Here is a 25,246-nt window from a genome sequence, read left to right on the forward strand (position 1 = left end):
CAATGAGGGAACAGGGAAAAAAATTAATCAAAATAATCACCAGCACATGTAATTGGGGAGCGGATATTGTTCTCCCTACATTACTTGATAGCATATCCTTGTTAGCTACTTCCCCCTGCTTTTTTAATAATCGCTTCAGGCGAAGGGGACACAATTTCCGGTTTTTGTGGCCAAAGTGGTGGCCGCTCCTTCCGCCGCTAGCGGGGAGCTCCCCCCATAATTACCGGTTAACCAATTGGTTGGATACCCCAGCTCTTCGGTGGCCCAATGTGTGTCCTCCTATCCGCATCCTGCTGCACACGCACACGCACACGGATGTGACTGATGGTGGATGGACTCCCGAATGCGCGCTTTCTCTTGAACTCACGACTAGGCGCGCTACTGCTTCCGGCGGCCGCGTCGGTCAATCAATTATCACTCGGCAGCAGCATATAGTATGTAGGCCACAGCTTGAAGATCGATGTGTCCGTTGTTCCTGCACCACCGGGTTCCATGTTGCCTCTTTACGCATTACTCTCTCGAAATTGCATTTACTTCTCCATTCGTCCTACATCATCATCATCATCATCATCAGGTTGCCGGGGATCATTCGCTTTTCGCGATGGCCCCGTTTCGCTGTTTCCGGGATGGAGAATACCGTTTTTTCGGGAAACTTCCACGTCGGTTACCTGCCTGCCATTGCCACCACCAATCCGGAACGCCTCTGTGTAGAACGCCGCCGCCAGGAGAAGGATTTTGGTGCTTGCTTGCTGCTGCTGCTGCTTCAGCTCTTGTGTGTAGTAGCGTTATCGTGCTCCCGTCGTAAATCTACAGTCAGTGTATAAACACACACACACGCGCGCACACGCATCGGTAGACCCAGCATAAAAGGGACGACGGGACGGAGGGATTCGAACGTTACCGACGAGAAACCGCCGTTGCATTGGTTCCGGTTCGCTGCACATCCGTTCTCTCGCCCTTTTCCTTGCAGCAGCAGCATCATCACCGTCATCACCGTCATCGTTATGTTTCCCTTCGGTTGTGTTGTGTTATACACACACACACACAGGCATCATGGCCCATAAGACACACTGATGCGGTCCACTGACTGCATCGCTACCACCACACAGATAGACACCGGCGAGATCGGTTCCCGGTGTCCTTTCTACCGTGAACGCGACCTCTCCGGGCCACAGTAACGCACACTATGGCCACAATAAAGGGAGAGAGAGAAAGACAGTGCGAGCGAAATGGAGGGAGAGCATTATGTTTTCCACCCTCCAGTCGCGTTCCGTTCGAAGGATCGTCGCACCCTCTCTCTGTTGCTGCTGCTAGTGCTGGTGCTGCTATGGTGCATCATCTCTCCCTTACGTTTGTATCTCTTTGTGCCGCTCTCCGGGACCCTTTTCGTGTGTGTGCGCGGCACAGAGGATATCATCCCAAACGAACGTTTTGCGAGTGTGTTGGTACCACGCCACAACCTGACCATAGAGAGCGAGCGAAGGATCTGAAGGGAGGAAATGATGGCGTGTGCTGTGTGCTGTGTGGTGTGGTGCGCGCGGCGTATGAATGTCTGGTCCTGACGATTCCCTTTTCGATTCGCCAGCTCCCCATGCCCTGCTCAGTCGCCCCCCAATGCGCCCAGGACCAAGTTTTTCCAGTACCGTTTTTTGTTGTTATTATTTTCGTGGCGCTTTTGGCCATGCGTTGTGTTCTTTCACAATTTTCATTTCATTAATTTTTTATCAGCGCACCACGATCCTTGACGATAACTTCGATGGCATCGGATGGTGGGCGCTATCTATTGGCCCGCGATTCGATTCGATGTTTTTTAATGTTTGATGATAGGCGCCCGCGCGCGTGCTCTCTCCATGTTGGATTGTTTTTCTTCGAATGAATATCGTTCAAGCTTTTTTCCCCCTCAGTGTTCTCTTCATTATGGGTCCTGCTCTAGGAATTGGAGCTTCTGGATTTAATGTTTTAAGTTCACACAGTCTGATCCTAGTAGGTTCCGCTATTAGGAAAGTATTTGTTTGGTCCGAATAGGCATCGCAGGAACCTTTGTAATTTCGTTTTAAATTCCATTACGACTGTTATTGTGGTCTTGCAGTCCGAGAAGCAGACTTGTGTCCCTCTGTGCACCAAAGAATCAATCGCTAAGACAACGTGAAATGAATTCTGGTTCGCGTGATGGAATATAAGGTATTTGAAAGTCGCTAGACCACGCCACCACCAATCAAATACCCCTCTTGGCTAATTCTATATTTAGTCAATTCGATGCCCTCCCTTATCCCGGGGTATCAAAAAGAGAGAGAGAGCGCGCGAGAGGAGGGTCCCTAATGAAATGACACCGAAAGCGCAACTACCGGAACAAGAAAACATTAACCAAAACATGCGTCACAGTATGCGGTGTCGATGTTGATAGCAGCAGGCGGCGATGGCGCGAGCCTTGTCTCTACCGCTTGGCCACGCACTCCCCTCGTTGGAGCGTAATTGAAGGTTGAAACGCGACGACGGTGGTCGGTGTTTGGTGGACGCGGAAAAAGGCTGCAATCGCGAGTTTATCGCGAGCTCCGAGGCCGAAGCCTCCTGCGCCCTCATGCCCGCCTTCCTTCCCCATTCAACTCAACCGTCACCGGAATTGAGTGTCGCGAAAAAGAATTGACCCTGATAAGGGAATGTGTCTGTGTGGTGTGCGCTGGCTGGCAGGTTGGCTAGCAGCAGCAGGATTGTTAATTATAATTATGGGAAGGAGCAAACGTCGAAGGGAGGGGCTGCTGCTGATCTCTCGATGGCCAGCCAGCCAGCCAGCCAGCCAGCCAGCTGTGATTGTGGTGCGTACCGTGAGCGGCACGCTCTCAAGGAGGGGACCGGACCACACGCATACACACTTCCTCTTTGCGCTGATAAGAGATTGTCACAAACGCACCAAAACGGTGAAGGTACCCAGGTCGTCGTGTGATTGAAGCAGCATATTTAAATCATAAAAAGGAATTCAGCATACGGTAAAAGCTGGTGGCAGTGAAGTAGGCGCTTCGTGGTTTCTAGAATGTGCCGATGAGATCCCCAGGATGACGACGACGGTGATCGGTATCTGGGCTGTTAGGTCGTCGCCCCTCACTTCGGTGCGCTCTCTATCTTATCGAGATGTGAGGAGTGAGCTTTTGGGGAGGGGGGGGGGACCACCACGACCGTTAGTTACTTTGTTAAGCTTCTCGATCGAAAGCCGCCTCCTCGTCGTACATCAACGGTCGTGTACTTTATTTGTCTTTCCTCGATCGATAACAATCTTAATCGGACATAAGCAACCCCAGTGCCTCACATACTCTCTCATACAGTCGTCGTACAGGTCGCTGCAATCTGCCTCTCAAGTTGACAGATACCTTAACAGAAGCAGCACCAACGAGTGGTAATGAAATGAAACACAACAAACAAAAAAAAAACGATCAGAAAACTTAAAAATATGCACTTCACGATGCTGCTGCTGCTGCTGCTGGTGGTGGTCGAGGCGCCGTTGCATAACCGACCGCGTCATGATTGATGCACCACCGGTCGTTACTCTACCAGCGCCTGTGAGTGAGTGTGTCTTCTGCGCGAATTATTATGCTCAACATGTGGGCACTCCCTCCCCTCGTGGCGTTGCCAATGTGCACCGCGGCTGCAGGCAACATATTTCTGCGCTCTGACCTGGTGCTGCTGGTGCTGCTAGTGCTGTTACTCAGGGCACAGTAGTAACACCTTGCCTCTGTGTATGACCCTGACACGCGGTGGCCAGCATATGCTCTCTGAATGCCGTTTTAAGGGTTTTCGTTCGTTCGTTCGGGTTCGTCTTATTCCCTTCACTTGGACAATCTTTCCTCTGGCTTTTGGAGATTGAACATCCATCCATCCACCCCGGCCTGCCTGCCTGCCTGCCTGCCTGGTGGTCATAAAACACTTTCTCTTCTCTCCCATCAGCACCACGAGGCCAGGGCGTTAGAGCAGCGAGGTAGAAGAAGCAGAAGAAGGAGGATCATCGATCGTTGGCAATATTCCCAAGCTCGACAACAACACTGTAAATCCCATTCACCTCTCCCGCATATTCACAACATAGTAGTAGCCATCATCATCATCAGCATCAGCATCATTCCCGTCATCCTGTCGCGGGGCCGATCAGTATACGCGATCTCTTCACCGAGATGATCTCGAAGACGCTATGAGCCGACAAAGCTGGAAAAGCGAAACCGCGAAATGGTTGGTGGATGGATGGATGATGGCTTCATATGATGTCGCCGCGCCGCGAGCCACTTCGCTGTTATGTGTGCCAACCATCACCAGAGTATACTCTCTCTCTCTCCCTTCCTCTTTGTTGTCCTCTGATGGTGGGGGAGACGCGCGCGTGATGCACATGCTTATTTGTTGAAACTTCTCGCGACAGATGTTGCGCTGTGTGATGTGTGATTGTTGTTGGTTGGGGCCCGGGGTCTGGGCCCAAATGTTATGCTCCGTTATGTGGCGTTAAGATTTACACAAGCAACAGCAGGCAGAAGAGACAGAGGGTGGTGGTAGTGACACTCCACAGGTTTCTGTCTGAAAGTCGATTTTTGACTGCCCTGATGGATTGCTGATCGTGTCGTTTGTTTGTGCACTTTGTGGTAGGCTCTGGTTGTCGTTTGGTCATTCCAAAAAAGAAACACAGAACAGTACACAATGTCTGTGTGTGTGTGCGTCCATATCATCGATCGCCAGATCGTCTTCGTGGTCGAGAACGAGGAACAGTCGATTAGTGGAAGAGAAGTTATCATGATCAAGCACTTTCCTCTGATCTTAACGATCGGCTCTCTTCTTTCGAACGAACGAACCCAAAGGCCAGTCACTGTTCTGTTGCCGCCCTGCTGCTGCTGCTGTATGCAAGAGCACTCGTCGAACGTGCCACTCGCGTATGGTACGATTCGAGAGCTACAAAGTCATCGTCTTGACGGTCTCTCGGACCCCGCCGCGGGACTCTTCGTCCCGGAGGAAGAGACGCACTTGAACCACAAAACCACGCGCTCATGATCGGCCGTGGAACAGGGAAACTCGATCCCTTCTTCAGCATGCAAGTGCGTGCGGTGGCGGTGGCGGCGGTGGCGGTGTGTCGGCGGTTTGTGGTGCTTTCTTCTTGCGAGAATGGCATTACGCCGCCGGCTAGCTACCACCACCAACGAGGGGGATTAGGATAGGTCACGCGCGTCGTCGGTTCTTTGATGATGCTATCGCGGCCACCGGTCGGTGGTCTGTCATGTGCGTGATTCCTCGTATAGAGAGCGAGAGAGAGAGAGAGAGGCAGAGAAAGAGTCCCAAAGTGAGGCCGGAAGTTGTCTGTTTCCACCTCGACTCGGTTGATTGGATTGCGTGCGGTGGCGGTGCATGTGTGCGTGTGTGTGTGTGTGTGTGTGCCTCACGCAAGTAATTAGAAGACGAAGGCATCGTACGAAGCACACGAAGCAGCGGGGGGGCATTAAGGGCACCTCCTCAGGAGCACAAGTGGATTGAGTGCAGTATTTTGATGTTATGTGTACCACAACCGGATGGAACCGGGGAACGCAGAGTGATTTTCGGAACGTATCCTGCTGCTGGTGGTTTTCGTGTTACGTGCCAGAGTTGCTTTATATTGACTCTTGGTGGTGGTTTCAGAGTCAGACAGATCCCTTTGTGGAGGGTGCCACCAGCCTACGGTGGAATGAAACACGAAAGGAAATTATGCTGGTAGCAGTGGTAGCATAACCGGAGCAGCGATGCGGGCCATAACATAACGACACACGAGACACGAGATTTGCGGCTGGACGGGGAAAACTACGATGTCAATACTTTGCTGGACGAGGAGTAGTGCAACGAAGAGGAGGAGGAGGAGCAGCAGCAGCACCACGGAGAGCGGGGAGATGCGATTATTATTGACGGCGTCGTCGTCTTCATATCGGTGGCAGCAGGTGCATGCGTTGACTCCTCCGGCTTTTGTGGACAAGATTATCCAGGCAGGCAGCAGCATCCGAAACATGCACCACCCCATTCGTTCGTTCTGGAGGGAGAGACACGCGATAATAAGAAATAATTACTTGCTCGTTATTGGGGTGCCGTCTCAATTTGTCAAATTTGGATTTTTTGGAGGAACCTCAGCGCCTCAGCGTCAGAATCCAAATTTACCTTGGCGCAGTTGGCGGTCGCTCGGCTCGCAGTAAGTGAGCCATCCGGTGGCTGGCTAGAAGGGGGGATGGGGTCTCGGTAAACAAGAACGGGCGACCCCCCTCTTTGAAACGAGTGTCAACATTGATGTGCCCTCCGAGTTATCCAATTCCGTCGCTACCATGCTACTACTACGTAGCAACGCGTCTTGTCTTCTTTCCATCCATCGACATCTTTTCGGTACTTGGTCGTTCTCTGACGCTCTCCGCAAGGCAAAGCCAAATCTCCGAAGACGACACGTTGTGAGTGCGTGTGTGTGTTTCTTGTTTTGTTTATCCTGTGATAACAAACTACTTGCGCTCTGCATGCGAGCGAGCGAGCGATGGACGCACAGCAGCCGGCATTGACGTTACCAGGAATATGGATGGTTCCACCGCATCGCGCATCTCCGATATATAGCATCGCGGGCTGTGACATTGTCTGTGTTTGTCTTTGGGGGTTTTTTTTTTGTTAGAAATTTGGATTTGGATTGCCATGGAGAGATGCCGTCAGTTGAGCTTAGAACATGACTTTGAGAGGACTTGTCGGTACTTCAGATTGTGTCCACTGTCCTTTTCGACTTCGAGGTGAAAATCGCATGCATCTAGACAATACTGATTGACCTATATTGCTGGGAACTGGGCAATACTGCTGGACCTGCATAACTCTCTGTGGAATGTCCGCTGTCCTAAATGGAATACACTATTGTGGCAGCAAGTCCAAAGTTATGAACACCACCTGGAGTACATCAATGTATCCTCTCTCTCTCTCCACTACTACTCTGTCTCGAGTGGATTAAACCATATTGTAACAATGTGTCGTCCACTACTTGGAATATCTAGTTCACTGTCTGGTTGCCCCTCTCCCCCCGAGGGGGGGGATGATATTTCTATTGCGTGAGAGAGTTCGGCAAAACCGCAGGAGAACCTCAGGAGGCGTCGCCATTGTCCCAGTCCGCCTGTCATCTCTGTCAACAAACACACAGCAACCTTTGCCAGGGTTTCCACCGTTTATCCGCTTCAGTGTCGGTGTGTGTGTGTACGTATGTGTGCCCTAAGGATTACGCGTCCGACTTCATCCATCCGGAACCTACTGCGCGACTGTGTGCGTGCGTGCGTGCATTTCGCGCATTAACTAGATGAAGCGATATCGCATGGAACGGCATTAGAGATCCGTCGGAATCCGGAGAGTGAGAGTGACAGACCGAGTGCTGGACCGATGCGGCAGAGTGAGCGAAAGAGAAAGTGCCCCAAATAGCGAGTAGTCAGTAGAGATGGTGCTCTCCCCGTGCCACAACCGACCACCAACCCCGGGCAACGTAACCGCGAGAAGAGGGCAACCAACCGACGGATTTGGTGCAACAGTTTTTGTTTATATTCCACAGCCCGCGGCAGCCCGCAACTCCTCCCCTCCTGGTCCTCCTAGTGGACTCCTCTAGTGGCGTGTGTTTGCGCCACCCCTGGGCGGGGGGGTGGAGGGTGGAGGGTTTTATCAATATTTGTTTAGAATGTTTTGAAGTCTCTTCGGCATGCCGTTTCCTGACCTCGGGGCCGCGTGCGTCGCCGAGGATGGAAACAGGAGTGATGGTGGTGGTGGTGGTGGCTGATAGGGAGTCGAATCCCCCCACCCCCACTCGCGATGTGAGGGAGTGATTGAGAGATAGAAAGATTGACGAGTAAACCATCGGCAGCGCTCCCCTGATGAAGATATAGACCTTCATCGTGGCATTTGCGACTTGTTAGTCCATTTTTCTGTGTCCGTGTCCGTGTGTGTCCGTGTGTGTGTGTGAAGGTATGTAGGGCGCATACAGTGGGTGTTTGAAATGAATCTCCAAATTCCCTCGCGCCTGCCACTGACAGGCCAGCAGCAACAGCGGCAACAGCGGCAGCAGCACGAAGTCTGTCAGTCTCTCGCTCTCTCCATATCGCTGCAGGGGGGCCCTCGAAGCGCCGCCACGGCATTAGCTTCTCAAGCGACGTCCGCGGTGTGCCATAAAACGCTTGGGGGTACCGCTTGGACCCTCTATCCCGAGTCCCCCTGCCCCCCCTCCCCCCTTCCCCTTCCTGGATGTCTGTCGCTTCTCTTCAAATACTCCGAACATATCGGAACGAAGCCGGTCCGTTACACGTCGGGCGAGCGCGCGCGCACGCCGGTCGCGATCTTATGTGTCGCAGGTGGGGGTAAGGGAGACGTGAGGTGGTTTTACACAACATTGCGGTCGTCCACCACCGACTACTAGACCGTCGTCGTCGTCGTCGTGGTCGTGGTCGTCAACGTTCGATTGACTTTTTCACCCAATCCCCCCCTCGCATCCGTTCGCCCGGTTTTACCTCCTGTCCGGTGGGGTCCCGCTTTGACTCCAAACGAAAAATTGAGCAACTGGTGGCCAACTTCCACCACCGACGCCACCGCCACCGCGATGGCGTTGTGTTCCTGGGGCATGCGGCGGCTAGGCAGGATATTGAAACATGTGGCAACATAATGCGCAACATATATGCGCGCGCTGTTCGTGGTGCCGCTACTACTACTACTACTACTACTACTACTACTACTAGCACAGAGTGTCGCCTAAAAAGTAATTGTAAAAATGCTTTATTGATGATTTGAGCATTTTTTTTAGCAATTTTCCTTCAATGCAAACATATTCATTTCGTTCTATAGAGTAATTTAAACAACGAAAACCAAAATCAATTGACTTGTCCATCGCTTTTTCACTTACTTTCTTCGTGAAAATTGGACATTGAAAACGTATCATTGTAAAAATGGTCTTGGGCCTAAAAGATTCTGGCTTGACGATGGAAGTTGCCAGCGAATTGCAACTGAATGTGCGCTAAGTCTATTAGTCTATACGAATACAAATATGGTTGACGGAAAACATGAAATTTTTGGGCTCTCCAGGCTGCTTGGATTGTTGGAAATCATTAGGCATTTGAATATAAAAGTATTTTCATGCAACGGTTTGTGAGCAAAATGGGCACTGAATATAGCTGAGATTCACAATCTTTCGATAAGAACTTCAACGAATACACCAATATCATTTTATAGCAACTAGTCTTGGTGACAAAATTCTCAAGAAATGTTTTGCTTTTTATGAAGTACCCTGTACTTTTAGTGCCTATTGCGGTTAGTTGGTGGCTCGTTGTCGCTGAGGATTGGAATGTGGTTTCTCTGGACAGTCTCTTCACTTATCATTTGCATCGTTATCAATTGATTTGCGAATTGATTCCGAGGAGGAATGGCAACGGTCAATAAACTGATGTACAGCAGCAGCAGCATCAGTAGCATCAGCTGCAGTGGCGTCCGAATCGAAGATATTATTCCCCCTTATAAAAAGCAATCTCTCCTTTCCATTAACCAAAGCAAAATGTGCCACCCGAAAAACCTGTTCCACTAGAGCCTGGCGCGCGCGCCGCGTCCGCAAAATGCAAAATGGCACAAACCAAATATTTAAAGTTCCCCCCTGTGTGCGCTGTGGACGGGCGAGGGTGAGCCTTTAATCACACGATGGTCAGGAGGAGGAGTAGAAGCAGCAGCAGCAGCAGATCTTAATCATCGGTTGGTCATCGATGGTGACACGCGTGCCACCGAACGCGTGATCCTTCCAACGTCGCAACGTAGAAAGTAATGGGGCATATAGTGTGTACAGCAGCCGCCGGCGGCAGCAGCATCGACAGCGAGAGAGTTCATCGGCTTTCGCATCGACCACTTTCCGCCAGCCACGGTCGATCGATCGCGAGGTGCTCATGTTGAGGATTCGCGGAAGGACGGACTGCCTGCATGGGTTTCCATCCTTGGCCTTTCTGTTCTGTTCGCGGCTCTTGCTGCTGTTGCTGCTGCTGCTGCTCTGCTTTAAGGATCGTGTCTGCGATGATTATTTTGAGTTTCTGTCTCCCCATCGCAGTTCGCCAGCATAAACGACGGTGCCAGAGAGGGGGTAGTGTGTGTGTGTGTGTGGAGGAAACGAACGATGGAGCCAAAACGGAACGCGCGCGCGCGCGTCGTACAGGTGGTACGCGTCGATGCAATTATTAACATATTTATGGTTTCTCGCTGCATCTCCTCGATGCCGATGCTGTGCGTGCTGCTGCACTTCCATGGCATCAGGAGCCAGCCAGCCAGCCTCTGTGCGGTCCATACTACGAGGCGGTGGCCATGGTGGCGACGACGGTGAGGAGCCAATCAACATCTCATCTTTTTGGACCATTTCGTCAGTTTTGCGGGCACTGGTCCTGGTCGCTGGAAGCAAAAAAAAAAATGGAAAGGCGTCGCAAAGTCGAGGACACAAATTGTGTGTGTGTGTGTGTGCGTATGTGAAGCCGTTGCTTCTTCCTGCGAGAGGCGCTCCCCCGGACAAGCTTCGATTTTGGGGGCGAAAAAACGACGGAGACGATGGTGGTGTGCCTCTCGATCGTCCCCAGTTCACCGTCTTGCTTCTTGCTGCTCCTTCCTACATGCCTGTTATCGGTTCTGTGAGGATGTGTGTCTGTTTGTGTGTGTGTGTGTGTGTGTGTTAGGGCCAGATGTTTCGGTTTTATGACCCCTTGTGCGCCTCCGGTTTTTGGTCCTTTTTTTGTGGAATTGGGGAACCGAAGATCGAAAGATCGCGTACGGAGGCGACGGAGTGTGTGTGTGTGTTGATTCATAGTTGAGATCGTCCGGTGATCACCGAACCAGAAGAGCAGCTGGAACCGAGAGCCGATCAGAGATTGAAGAAGGAGAGTGTAGGGGAGCTTATTTTTTTTTGTGGTCGTTTAAATCTCCCTCCCCAAAACCGAAGACGCGCGCGACAGCAGGTTCCGTTTGTCCGTTTGTCCCTTGATGAAGATCGCGATCGCGTTCTATCGGACGATCAATCGCGATCTACCAACGAAGCGTGGACATTTAATATTATTTCTTTTGTAATTACTTCACCACCGCAAATATTGCAAATGATAAACTGGCGCGTGGTGGTGTGTTATCCTCGGCACTCGACGGCGGCACCACCACACGATCGACGATCACCACGCGTGCGTTGGTGTGTGCGAGCGCGCGCGCGCATCATTATTATCGTTCAACGAGCGCACGTTCGTCGCTTGCTTGCAATCAAGTCTTTCGCTTCGAGCGATTTTCTGTGAAAAGCCAGCCAAGCATGTGCTGCTGCGCCGTGGACGCGTGCCTGCACTGCCCGTCCGTTGTGTCTTCTTTCGGTGGCGCGCGCCATCGCCATGGGTCCTGTTTTCGTGGTCGCGTGCTCTGGTGTTCGCGGTCGGTCGGCCATTCACATTTTTATAATATATGCGCGTTGTCGTTGCCCCCTTCTGCCTGCCAACATGTTTTGGTATGATACGTGTGTGCGTTTTTTTTTGTTTTTGACAAGATGATAAGAAGGAAGGAGGAACAGAGTGCGTGCGGAGTGCGCGCGACGTATGACGCGCTGTGCACAGGAGCAAATGTTTATTTATTATATCGGTCCCCCTCCCCCGGGGGGCTTGGACCCGGCTGTGTGGGTCCTTCCTTTCCTTTCGTCCTCCAGGACGACGACATTTCCTGACGAATGTTTTCCTTTTTGGCGAAAGGTGTTTTCTCTTTAGGTGGCTCCCCATCTCTCGCTCTCTCTCTCTCCCTTTGCTTGGTACCTGAACCTGAAGTACAAAATAAATGTGAAATTCATGAAAATATTATCTCGCCATGCCAATCGAGAACCGGGCGCTTCACATATCAAACTAAAATCCGTTTTCTCTTTTTCTCATTCTCTCTCTCTATCTCTGTTTCATTTGCAGAAAAAGCGGGTTACCAGTCGCCATATGCTATGGACAATGGAGTGGTAAGTGGCAAAAGGATGCGGCCCGTATCCTGATCATCATCCCCCCACCCGTATATGCACCTCGTGCTCTGCTGCAGAGCGTTACTTTGTAGGTTAAGTGCTCAGCGATGCGCGAAGAATGACGTCGCAAAGGGAGAGGTGCTGCATCGTAAGATCGTCTCAATCTTCATACTGCTCTGCTTTCGGGTTCTCCGTTGTTGCCCCCCCATCAGCCTTCCACCAGAGCAACATGCAGCAGCAACGCAACAGCAGGTGATGTGTGCGCAACATCAAGCTAAACCAGACCAGAGCGTGTGCACCGGTGAGCGCTTTGGCCGTGCGTTGTCTGGTTGGTTTTTTTTTCGGTCAGATTGGTGTTTTTGGTGGAGGCGCGGTGTCCGTTTTCGGTGTACTCTTTCCGTAGTTTTTGGGTGCACCAAGACGAACTGATTGCGAACCTGAGAAGAGGTTACTGCCGGCCAATGAACCCCTTGCGCACACACGATGTGATGGTGTGGTGTAAGGTCTTGGATTTCGTCTGGTCGATTGGACAGCAGCATCAAAACTGTCTCCAGGTTCTTCCTTGTCGCAGCGGAAAAGACGAAGAAGAGATTCTACAGCTTTGTTTTGTGCATTTCATATCCATTACTCGATCGAAATGGGTTATTACGAAGCAATAAATACACCGGCAGCACCTGTACCGAACCATGGAACAGCGAAGCGCAACATTGGTTTCGCGACAAACGCTGTGTCCTTGCTCTTTCTCTCGCTCTTTGGCACGAGCCAGACACGATCACGGGCGGAGGCTATTTTTAAATTTCTAATCCCTGCGACAAAAGGCCGAAACGACAAAAAACACAAAACAATCTTCTTAGTCCCTTAGAAAGGACAGTCTGCAGACGATCGTGCCTCGACCGCCAGACCGTTTGCTATGGCACGCTTCAAACCGTGTTCTGGATGAAAAGGTGATGGTGGTGGTGGTGATCGAGGCATGGATAGAGCACCGGCTGTCACTGGCTGGCTGGCTGGCTGGCTGGGAGTTTGATGCGAGCCAGACAGGACGAAGGACAAGAGACGGCTGAAAAAACCGTGAAGAACAACACTACTCCCTGTATCCAGCCAACCAGCGAGCCAGGTCGTACTGTCTGTGGCAGCATAAAGCAGAAGAAGAACGCACGACCACCACCAAAGCAGCATTAGAACCAACCACCACCCGGGGAAACGCATAAAAAGAGAAGATTTGGCGGACAAAAAGGGCCCCGAAATAGCGAACACGAGACATATGCATAAAATGCAGCAATTTATGCTTCACAAAAGGGAGAGAGCCAAACCCAAAGGGAGCGCCATTGTTTGTGGGGCGAGAAGCGAGAAGGTGGAGTAAATTATCCCGGTACATCATCGTGGAGGGCTTAAGCGCGAACCGGCGGAAGAGATTACCCGTGTTTTTCATAACGGCAACGTACCAGCAATTTGTTGAAATGTCGCTTATTTCCTGAATATCATAATAACTAAACGTAGAAGCGTATTTCGCTCAGTTCGAGTTGTTGCGAGTTGTTGTTCCATTTGCAATCCTCTCAAAACTTCCATTAAAACGATTCACACACAAGGGGCAAAGGCGGAATCTCATTTTTACATAAGAACGTTAATGACCAACCACCGGCTTGCCGCGCTCTCTGTACCGCCGACCCGCGAGGGGAGCCTTTAGAGGAGCCACGCGACCGAAGACACGGCTTCTTGTGTGCCTGTGTGTTTGTGTGTGTGTCGCCTTTTAATGTCGATCGAATGGAAGCGACTGTACAGCAGCGTCGGTCTCTGACCAGCGATGACTGCCGAGGAAATTAAAACTAGGCCACTCTCGCACTCACTGGCATAGCGGAGAGGAGTTCAGCGAAGCGAGCGACAAGAAGCCGCGATGGTACGACGCACGGCGGTGGTGGTGCGGTACGTGTTACCCCACTCCGCCTGTACCACCGGTCGTAATGGACGTTTCGAAATGTGAGTGTCACACGCCATGAAAAAAGTTTCTTTTAATGGCCACAAATTTGCCGGTCGGTTAATCACCAACCTACTGCTGTGCGTACCTTTTGTAGGGTAGAGGAAGGGCGACTGACTGGCCGGACCGTCGGTCGGTCGGTCGGTCGGTCGGTGAGGAGCGAATTAATTTCCTTCCATAAAAGCTCACTTTTCGGTCCGTTCGGAATGTCCGAAGAGCCGTTGGCTGAATTATGGATTCGACTTCAACTCCTGGGACCTGCGTCGCTGCGTCCATCCAATGATGGTGGTTCCCCTGACCAAGTGGACTTACTAACAATTACCTTTCGTCGTCAGACCTTTAGTTAGAGAACGTTTTGGTGAATCTCTGTGCGCAGCATCAGAAGAAAAAAAGCGCCTGGCCCTCCGATGACGACCTCTCTTGGGCGGCGCATTAAACGGTGTTGGATTGACTTTTTCCGAGAAGAAATAATTGCCCTACCACCACACGCGGAATCGCCGGAGAGCGGTGATTTTACAGCATTTCCCTTCTATTTTTCCACTTTTCTTGTTGCGGTTCTGGTCGAGCATTTTCATGTTTTTGATATTTTTAGGGACAAGCTCGAGAAATAATTATAACCTCATCGGGAAGAAGAGTATCGCAGCAGGAAGGACTAACTCGCACACGGAACGCAAGAGATGAAAGAAGAGAGAGAGAGAGAAAAAAAGACAGAAAGACCGGTCATCAGCCGCAGCGAATCCCTTTTCCTCCATTCTCGGCCTCGCTCTCGGTGCCAGGCAGAAGACTATGGAACTTGATTAAAGAAGATTCGGTCGGTCGGCCCTTGCCTCCTTCTTCGGAGACGACGCCAGCTGTCGTTGCCACCGCCGCCGCCGCCGCCGACTGCGCCACCGTCGTTGCCTTGCCCCGCCTTGCCTTGCCCCTGACACCGTTCGCTGCGCCTAGACGCCTTCTCTGCCTTTCTCGATTCCTTTCGAGTTTTTGGCTTTCTGTCCGTTCCTGTCCTGTGCCCATCTCTTCCATCCGTCCATCCATCCATCCGTCCATCCATCGCTTGAACCATCCTTCCTTTCGGACCAAATGGCAGGCCTGATCTGCCTGCCTGTGCTGTGTGCCAGGTTTCTGTGGTTCGTCCTTCGCCGCGTCACCGCATCACCACACACACACAGGTCCTTTTTTGAAAGTTTTGCCCTTTTTGGGTTTTATTTCTTTTCCATTTTTTTTTTCATGTTGCTGTTGTCTTCGCTCTGGGTGCCATTTGCTGGATTGTAAAGTTATATGTATGTGTGTGTGTGTGTGTGTGTGTGCGTGCGTGTGTTTCTTCCGTGGTTAGAGGGCAAGAAGAAGAAGATCTGGATGCTGCGGAACCCCCATCTCGATGCGAAGCTAGGTTATATGCGACCGAGCAAGAAGGGCCGGATCCGCAGCTCAGGTATTTAAATCCGACTTGCCCTTGCCACTAGCGTCTAGCGCGAGCGTTTATTCCGGTTTAGAGAGATGAGAATAGAGAGGGATAGAGAGGTGGTGGTGTGTCGCATTTAGCTAGAGAAGGCAAGCGATGTCCTCGTCTTTGGGGTCTCCAATATGTCTTCCGGGTGTTCCGCTTTAGCACGTTGCTTCTAGTCGTTCGTAAAAACTACTATGGAACTTTTTGATGAGAGATTTGAAAATCAAAACTAGCACAACTAACAGGCCAACAATAACATCGTCTTTGCGATCTTCCGGCAAAGGATCATCAACCGGCGGCTTGCAGTGAAAACCCTGCTTATCGTTTCCTTCTTTTGCTCTAATCAACTCACACTCATCGATACCAAGCCACACAGAACCCTTTCGAGTTCCGTTTTGTGTGAGAAAAAGAGAGTTGTGTGTGTGTCTGTGTGGCTGGAGGGGCGTGTATCAAGCGACGAACTTCCGTCACCGATCCACGGAGCATCCTTTTTGGTTTCTTGTTTTTTTTTGTTGTAGTATCTTTTATTGCTTCCGCTGGCTCATCATTTTCATATTATTATCCATCACGCACCCCTGGGCTATCTTGGGTTTCACGAAGATGGAACAGCAAGTTTGGTTGGTTGGTTGGTTGGTTCGTCCCGGCACACTATGATCTGCAGGAAGATGGATTTCTTGAAGAGGGTCCTTCAACGGGGTTGAGTAAAAAAAAAAGGCAAAATTGAAACTGGAATACATCCCTGGTAGGCAACGACGGCGGATACTGGTTGCAATTTGCGAGCGAGTGCACATGAAGAGAACTATTATTAGGAACATGTTTTTGTGCGCCGCTATTTCGGCGGCGCTTTAACACGCACCTCGCGCGCCCGGAACTGGGTGCGTCTCACGTTAAAGGGACGCCTCACTAACGCCTCGAATGACAGATAACGGCAATGGAGCGGTAGTGTCGTTGCTCCGATCTTTCCACTTTCTCAAGTGTCTGTTCGCTTCGTCTGTCTGGGCGCATTCTTTCGCGCTCTGTATTGTATTTCGCTATTGTCGCTACGACGAGAGGAGGATTAAATACCTCTCCCAGGACCGGAAGTGTCACTCAGCAGTGAATATTAGAATATTCCCGAAGGCGCTCCACCAGTCTAGTAGCGTGGTTGTTGGTTCGAAAGACATTTAAACGCAATCTTAAGCGTGCCATCTATCACTAGCGACCGTTGGGTCGGCGTTTACACGTTTAAATGCTCAATTAAAGGGAGCATGCCTGTAGGGAAACCCAAATTGGTTGTCCGTTACATGAGGGCCGCCAGGGGAGGCGGCGTGATTCAAATTTGCAGCCCATTACTATTAGGCGCGAGCGAGCGTGCGCGCCCGGTTGCTCGCTCGCGCGTTACTAATGTTAGGACATTAATGACCGAGATCGACTTTGCGCGCTGACCGCTGCTGTGCACAGTGTGTGGTGCGCCCTCAATCGTTTAATAAACATATCAAGATCGAAGGACACCTTACTGTTACGTTGGGTTTGGGGTTGGGTGTGTTGTTATATTCACGGGCGGCGGCACCGCGTTTTACGAAATCCCGCGTCCAGTTGTGTCCTAATGTGTCGCTGGTTGGATCGCGAGATCTCAAGCTCGCGCGCGCCCTCGAACGCCTCTCGTATCGCGAATCACACACACAAGAGAGCAAGCAAGGGCATTCCGGACAGACCAACGGGCGGGCACTCCACGGGAAACCACGGGCTGCCACGAGTTTGGTGCGCCATATCAGTCGGTGCCTGCCGCCGGCTTTACTGGTGATATTTTATTGTCGAAACCGAAAACCGGAGCACCGGCATCGGTGCGGAGTGCGTCGTTGCGCAAACGGCGAAGCAAATCGCTATCACTAATCCCTTGCTGCCTCGCAGCAGCAGCAGCAGCAGCAACGGGGAGGCTGGCAGGCAGGCGGGCACCACCGGCCGCGGATTCAAGTGATCAGTGCGAGGCTGCACTGCTGCTGTGCCTCCCCCGTGGTGAGGACCTTCGCAATGTCGAAGCGCGAGACTTAAGTAGGTAACTTAAAAGGCAAAAATCGCGATCCAAAATACGGGAGGGTCGGGGTGGAACACCGAGCATAAGTCCGCCTAGCCTCCGCCCTAGGATAATGGAAAGAGTGTGCCTGGTGCTGTGCGATCCATGAGCCAGCCAGTTGAAATGTATGTTTCCCTTTTTTTTCTCGATTTGGGTGTTTTTCCCGTTTTCAAAAACTATGTTCATTTGATTTGAGCGCGCAAAAGTGGGAGCTGACTGTGTGGTGTTGGCTGGCCGGCTAAATGTGGCTTGCGTGGTGTGTTTTCGTAACTCCCTCGTGTCTGATGGTTTATCACTTGCTCTTGGTCTGGTTGCAGTGTAATTTGTGATTGTTGAAGGTTTCTTCCACCGAGGCGCAGTGCCTTTACCTTTGCGTAGCTTTTTTTGTCGTTAAAGTAACAAAAACAACTTATAAACGAGAATTGTGTGATCGCAACATGGTCAATAACATGACAACACAGAGTCTGGTTCTATCTGATGGTTCAGTTCAATCATCAGTGAGATGTTGAAAAAGAAACCCGTTTTTCTTTACTATTGACTATTGAATAACGCCACTTTTTCTTGATTTGCTGTCACTGTGGTTCAATTTAAGGTACTGTTGTACTAAAATGTACTAAATATAGTTTGGTTTTGTTCATACAGATAGTTTGATGAAGCGGATTTGCTACTGAATTAAGTTTCGTTATTCATTGCACCTGTTTATTAAATTAAAAATCGGTATTAAGTATTAAGCTATCGGGTATTTTAAAAATTATTTCTGCTAAATTACCATAAGTATGGCTTACCAACCAGGACGATATATACAAGGAGAGGTAGCTGTTTATAGCTGGAACTTGTCTATAACTGCATGCATCCATACACTACTTGTAATACTACGCTGACCTCTCAAAGGAGCATCGATTTGCTTGCTTTCCATCGTGTTTCTCCTACTTGAGGCTCACTTCTTTCCCGTTCATCCTCGGAACAAGCCACGCTAGAAGGATTGCTGTCCACCGCTGCCTTGTATTGGTTTGGTGGTGAATGGTGGTTCGATTTATGTGCATGCATACCATCACCCTTCCACCTTCTCCGGGCATCCTTTTTCCCACCCCGTTCCATCTCGCTTTTCTTCATTTTCTCCGATCCCCACAAAATGCGTTTCGTTTCGATCGCTTCAAGCAAGAGGGCATCCACGAGGGGTCTCCACGAACGCTTACTTGGCGTGGCACACGACCTTTTTTCCTGCGCTTCTCTTCGATCCGGACCCTTTCCCTTCAACCACACCCCACGCCACGCCAGGCCGCGTCGCTACCTCACGCAACAACGTCACAGGTTCTCTTCCCGTGTGTTTACACATGCAGTTTCGTTTCGTTTCGTTTTACTCCTCTTCTTCTCGGGCGGCATCAGAACGATCGAGTGGTGGTTGCCCTCCGTCGTCCGTCGTCCGATGTAGGTGCGTGAAGCAGCATCGTCATTTCGGTCGGTCCGTCCCGTATTATTCGTTATGCTGCCGTGGCCCACCGGTGTAAGGAAAACATCTGTTGGCTCAAAATGCGGGCCCTTCGGTTTTTGGGTTTTTCTCTTTCGTCTCTTCGCCGCGCGCGCTCCGTTTTTATGTTGCCACTTTTCTTCCCGTTCATCGTTTCATCCTTCCTCGTTCGCTCGTGGGCTCTTGCCACCAACACCAACGCGACCGGTTGGCGTTTTTACACGATGATGAACCACGACGGTGATCAGTCGCGCTTCCCTCGCCATCTTTTCGTCCTTACCGATTTGTTTGCTGGCTGGAGGATCGTTGCTTTCATGTTTCGATCGTCGGCAGCCAATATAAACCTGTATAGTTGAGGGGGGGAGCAGAAAAGGATATTTTGCTGCTGATGCATCCTTCGAGGGCATCGTTTGATTTGATCGCGTTGAGTGTGTTGGTGGAAGCGATTGGATTCAACCTTTCCTGTCTGTCTGTCCTGTCTGTCGATCATACTTTTTACGACGAAATTCTATGCGATCGCCGTCCTTCCATGCATGTGTGTCTGTGTGTCTGGATGGTGGGACTCTATAATTTTCTTCTTGGATGCTTTATTTCCCAGTTTTTGTTATTCCGAGAGAGAGAGAGAGCTTTTAGGGTGCATGGCAGAGAAGATGCTTGTAAAAAGGTTCGCCCTTCAAGCCAACGGTTTGTTGCTTCATTTTCTGGATGTTGCTGCACATCCTTCCACATCACCACAGCAGCAGTACATTCTACTGTGACTGTGACCTGCCTGCTGCACCCTCAGCGAGAGGTGATCCTTATGCTTTTCCTCCTTTCAGTCCGTTGTTGTGCCACCAACAAAAACCTGAGCGAAAAATGATCAATTCCGTTCCTCGAGACACACAACCCTTTGGCACACAAACGCGCTCCGGACGATGTTCAAAACGGTTCGCAAGCGGCGCGCGGTTTCGTGTCTCTTCGTGATGTGCCTCCCTTGGCACACTCCTCGCTCCGGTTCCGTGGTTCGCAGCTCATTCCAAATGCATTAAGTTCCTGCTCCTACTCAAGCTACTACAAGCTATTATTATACCGTACCCGTTCGTACGTACGTTCGTAGGTACCTACGTACCAGTAAAGCGGTTTGGCCACTTTCGGGCCTCAAGTCGGGCCAAGTACTACAGCCTGGGCGGGAGCCTGTGTGAGGTGAGGCATAGAGTGCCGCCTCGAGTAGCAGCAAAAAAGGAGCTTTGAAGAAAAAGGGGGCCCCGTTTTACACCATTAGAGGGAAGGGTGGGGAGGGGGGGTGGTTTGGTTTACGAGGAAAAAAGGACTGACACACGTACGTTCATAGGGTTACACGAGAGTTAGATTGCAGCATGATTGTTGCGATGCTTTTTTAGGACCTCTTTAGGAGAGTCGGTACACGCAGCGCCGGAACGGCCGGAAGAAGAGAAGGGCAAGGGACGTGAGGTTGAGGACACGAGGGATTGCATTCTGCATTTACTTGCAGCACCATCAGCTAGTGGCCCTCCGTTTGTGAGTGTCTGCCCTACTTTAAGGTCGTTTTGTTGCAACTATTTACTTTTTTATGTTTATGCTGCATAGGCCATTGGCACTGTAAATGCCTCGATTTGCTCTTTTCCAAATTAATTAAAACTATTTTAAAGTAATATATTTCAGGTTCTACTTCGATTCTACTCTAGCGCGTGCATGTATTTGTCTCGTTAGATTGTGTAGTTCGCTTTTGGGGTTTTTTTAGGCGCGTTTCCCCAGCATATATGACTACCACGAAAAAATCACTTCCAGCGTCAAGCGAGTGGAAGACATTATTTACTTTATCACATTTTCTTCGATACCAGCATAGGAGCCGGATTGGGAGAAAGTGTCTCTAAGCAACATGATGTGGATCTTCTGCTCCTCTGCTCCACATCAAAGCTCATTGAAACAAAATCATCAATGTACTTAAAGAAGTGTTTTAGACTAGCATTAGTACAGATTGTGGTTTCAGTACACTTCTACTGACTCCTCATAATGGATACAGTTTAAAGCTAACTACTGAATTGAACCAACAAAATCTGTATTGAAGTGATGAAGCTTGATATTAAGCTCATTAATAACCATTACCTGCTTAATATTCTTTTAATTCAATTTGCTTCCAGTCCAATGAGTTCATCTAATACGATACCGATGTTCTCGCGAAGTGTATATCTATCGTCATATAGAAACTCTACAGACAACACCATGCTCTGTCAATCCATAAAAAAAGAGAAAAAAAACGAAGCCTTCCCTCCCATATGCACGGGAGATTCGATAAGACACTTGTGGTGGGGTGTTACGCACGCGCGAACGCAACATTAAAGTGTCCTCGGAGTGCTACTCCCTGGACTTGGGGACGTCCCTAGCGAGGAAGCCAGCTTCTTGTTGATTGTTGCCATTTATTATTATTATTTTTATGGGTTTTTACTATTCACCATCGTCGTGACAGGCCGTGTGGCAGTGACACACGCCGCCGCTTGCCACCATCCCTTAGAAACAGCCGCGAAACGATGCCCGCCTTGCCACGCGGACACACCACTAGACTGTTCCGCTGGATTGGTACTGCTGGTGGCCAGCAAAAAGGGATCGACAGAAAGCGAGGAATTGTCACCAGCGCACATAATGGCGATGATGTTGATGATGGTGATGATGTTGGTAAGAGGTACTTGGTTGGAGAATGTGAAGAGATTAAAATAAGGATCGACACGAGGTGAAGGCCACGAGAGAAGGGAGGCCGCTACCATACTCTCCACCCTCTGCCCCGAGGATGCTGATAGTGTGTGAGCTCGCGTCGTTTACGTTATTGTATGCTGCGGTCCCGGTCGGTCAGGCTCGTGCTATGTTGTGTGTGGCCATAGAAAGAAGAAAAGAAACTCAAATAAGAGTAAAAAAAAACTCCAGAGACCCCCGGAGCCAGAGGTTAACATAATGTGCCGCGCGCATAAAGAGCGCGTTTGCAAATGAAAGTGTTTTATCTCGTCGCGTGATGGTGTCGTGTGTGTATTTCGATGCCGGGCACCGCGTGAACAACTCACCCCGGGTTTGCTCGCGTGTATGGCACACTTTAGCCGATAGTCCCCAGACCCTGGACCGCGGGATAAAGTGGAAAACCCATCGCCAGCATATAACTGGCCGAGTTCGCCACTAGCTCTCTCTGGGACCAAGCGCGATTAGATTATTCGAATATTACCGCCCAAAAACTGCTCGGTGGATGTCAACAAGAGAATGTGTCAAGCGATGCCTGCCAAAAACGCTGAGCAGGCTTTGCAATCTGCAATGGATGGAAATGGTTTGTTGAAATGCTATTTTGCTGCTACAAGACTTTACTAGATCATTCCGATGCTGATTAATAATGCTTTCCCCATTTTTAGAACCATCGCGAGAGTGCGCCGGTGGCTAAGCGAGCTCCACACCGAGTGGAGGAGAGACCCCGGGACCTAACTATCCCGCGCACAACTAACGGCGCGCGATACCGATTCGACAATTAAGGACTTGGAACATGGAAAATTCAAATGCTTTAAGTGCCAAGCGGCGGCCCCCTCCGCTCTGTACCGGCGGAAAGACAGGCTTCAAGAGGAGGCGAGAAGTTGTCGCGGCGAAGCATTGCAAACGTTGGAGCGTGCCGGGGAGCTGCTGGGAGAGCAGTAAATGCGCGTGTTAGCGACCACGTTAAGCACCTCTTTTCTGCTACTTTTTTGGCCGCTCCTCCTCGCCATGCCGGTGCTGGTGCTGCTGCTACAACCGTTGCTGGCACGGTTGTAAGACCGCGAGCGGCGGCGAGTTTTGTTGTACGGTTACAGCCATAGATACAACAATTAAGGGAGCTAAACCCCAGGGACGACGCTGGTTGTGAAATGGAAGCAAAAAGAGTCCCAAGAGGTGACGGTCGATAGCGGCGGCCGCGACCGCGGCTAGTTGTTTGAGAGTGTGTGTATGCGGATTGACTAAAAAGCAGACCTCCGTTTCGAGGGGCGCAGATCGAGGAGACAACACAACACCGCTCCCCGTCCCGGCCAGCTCTGTTGTCCCGGCCGCCGTTTGGCCGTTAAACTGAACGAGAGTAATCCATTTTTGGAATGGAAATGTTACGTTTCAATAATTAGATTTAACTTCCAGCACAAGCACAAGAGCGGGCAAAAGATATTTCCCGGCTCTCCTCCACCACATCCAGCATTCGGTGGCTGCCGTTTCGGCCTCTGTGTTCCGTTGATGGTGGTGTGGTAGAGCACTAGAGGGGGTGTAGGTCGCCTGTTTGGCGGAGTTTCACTTCACAGGCGTAGGCCCTGCTTGGCGCGGAGTGTCTGGCCATAGTCCTAGAGGGACAGAGAGAGAGAGAGTGTGTGTAGAGAACTACTTGGTGTATTTCCAGTACCGGCTAGACCAGGAGGGACACCGCCACAATCGAGGCAAGTTTGTTGTGTGTTGCCTGTCTGGTACATACCTCTCCCGGTGCGTGTACCATGTCGTTGGTTATGTCTCTACTTTGTTCCGCGCGCGCTCTAGCCTAGGCATTTGTCCTCCATCGGTCACCCGGGGGTTTTTCCCCGCCTGCGTCGATGCTGTTGTTGTTATTGTTGTTAATTGTGGTTGTTCGCCGTCGACGCACTGTCTGACAGCCGCAGAGAGTCGCTTTTTTCTGTCCTTTTCTGTAATGTTCACGTCTGCGGCCACGGCGGCATATAGAACACTCTCTATGATAAGTTGTCTTGTTAGTCCACCTACAAACGGTAGTAGCTACACAACCTCAGCGTTCAGCCACTCTTGCCGGCCATTTTTCTTCGCTTTTCTTGCTAGTCTGGGGCTGGAAAAGTATTTGGCATGCCACCGGAGGGGACCGGGGGGTGTCTGTAGACCGTTCGGCGGGAATTTTGGGATTTGGTTTTTGCTGGAAAACCGGGCGCGCGCGCGCGCGCATGTCTTTCTTGTTTTGTCGCGGAATGTACCGTCCCGATGCCGACGGATGCCGAGGCCGAGAAGTTAGTCATTCTTCTCGCAGCAGGATTGGAGAACCGTGTGCGTCCTTCTTGGTCTAGCGCGTGTCTAGGGGCGACGGTCAAAGAATGCGATGAACGTATGCCGCTTGTCGGTGTCGGCGGAGATACACCTCACACACAGAACACAACCGGCGGTGGCGTGGCATGCTGCGATGTTGGTAGTTGGTAGGCTTCATGGCTTTGCGATGAAGTGTTTATTGTTTTACTGTTAGCCGGGCCCTCCCTTTCCGCCGGGTCTCTGACCGTCGTCGGCATGTCATATGCGGTCAATGATGGCAGCTAACATTATTATGAAATTCTGCCAAATAGACGAGCAAAACATAAGAAACATTCCACACTCGTCCAGCACACCAGCGCCAGCAGCGAACGAACGAACCAACGGACACGCGACCACGTTTGGCGTTGTCGTCGTCGTCGTCGTCGTCCAAGCCGTCCTCGGTCAATGGTTCTCTGCCCTCGAGGGCCTTGTTACCGAACGACCGGCCCGGTAATAATCGAACTCTCACTCGGCTCGGTTGGCTGCCGCTGCTGCTGTTGCTGCTGCTGTTGCTGCGGGAGCTCCTCCCTGGATTGAGCTCTGTACTTTGAACGACCTACTACCGGATACCAGGCAGAGCAGCAGCGTGGCTATGCTGCGACTCAATTCAGGAGCGCAGACCATGGTCGTTCCAATTTATTTTCCCTTTTTTTCCGCGCTCCAAGCCAAGTGGTGCCCAAATCGTTCATAATTGTCCTCGCAGCAGAGTGTGGTCGGGTGGAGGTGGTGGTGGTTGCCCAGGTCGGCTCCGCTCTGTCTCTGTAAGTCCCCCCCATCCTTCTCTCCTGTGGCAGACTCTTGATCAGCCCACCACTCCCCACGCAAAAACCGATCTCGGGATTAGCGACTGCCCTGTTTTGCGTTTATTTTCTTTGCCAATTTCATTTCAGCTTCTCGGCTTTCTCACTCTCTCGCTCGCACTGGGATGATGGAGTCTGGACAACTGACTTCTTGTTTTTCGCTCTTGGATTCGTCCACGATTATGCTCTCCCCGCCGGGGGGTGGGACGGCGGGATGGTGAGGGTTTCTCTAATCGCGTCCAGCGCGTTTCTGGCCGCCTTCTTGACGATTTTTTGTTTTTCGTGCGGCAACTTGGCAGTGACCGGCCGGCCCGCCCGCCCGCCGGTGGTGAGTGGTGGAGTTTTAGGGCATTTTTGGAAGCATTTTTTGCAGCACACCACCCAGCACAGCATCAGCACCGCAAGGGACTTGTTAGAACAGAAAAACACAAGCGATTTGCCGCACGCCTCTCTGGTCTGATCAAATGCAACCAACGTCGTTGTTGCTGCTGATGGTGA

General features: G+C 50.9%; 1 protein-coding gene across 5 annotated transcripts in view; it reads left to right on the top strand.

Moving 5' to 3' along the window:
- LOC125960228 (protein daughterless) overlaps positions 1–25,246 on the top strand; it is a 56,909-nt gene that overhangs the window by 15,763 nt on the left and 15,900 nt on the right. For all 5 annotated transcript variants that reach the window (XM_049693514.1, XM_049693515.1, XM_049693517.1 and 2 more), the window contains exon 2: positions 11,919–11,962. In XM_049693514.1, coding sequence (XP_049549471.1) covers positions 11,919–11,962 — 44 coding nt within the window. The remainder of the gene's footprint in view (positions 1–11,918; positions 11,963–25,246) is intronic.

The sequence above is a fragment of the Anopheles darlingi genome, chromosome 2, assembly GCF_943734745.1.
Source record: "Anopheles darlingi chromosome 2, idAnoDarlMG_H_01, whole genome shotgun sequence".
NCBI classification, from domain to species: Eukaryota; Metazoa; Arthropoda; class Insecta; order Diptera; family Culicidae; genus Anopheles; species Anopheles darlingi.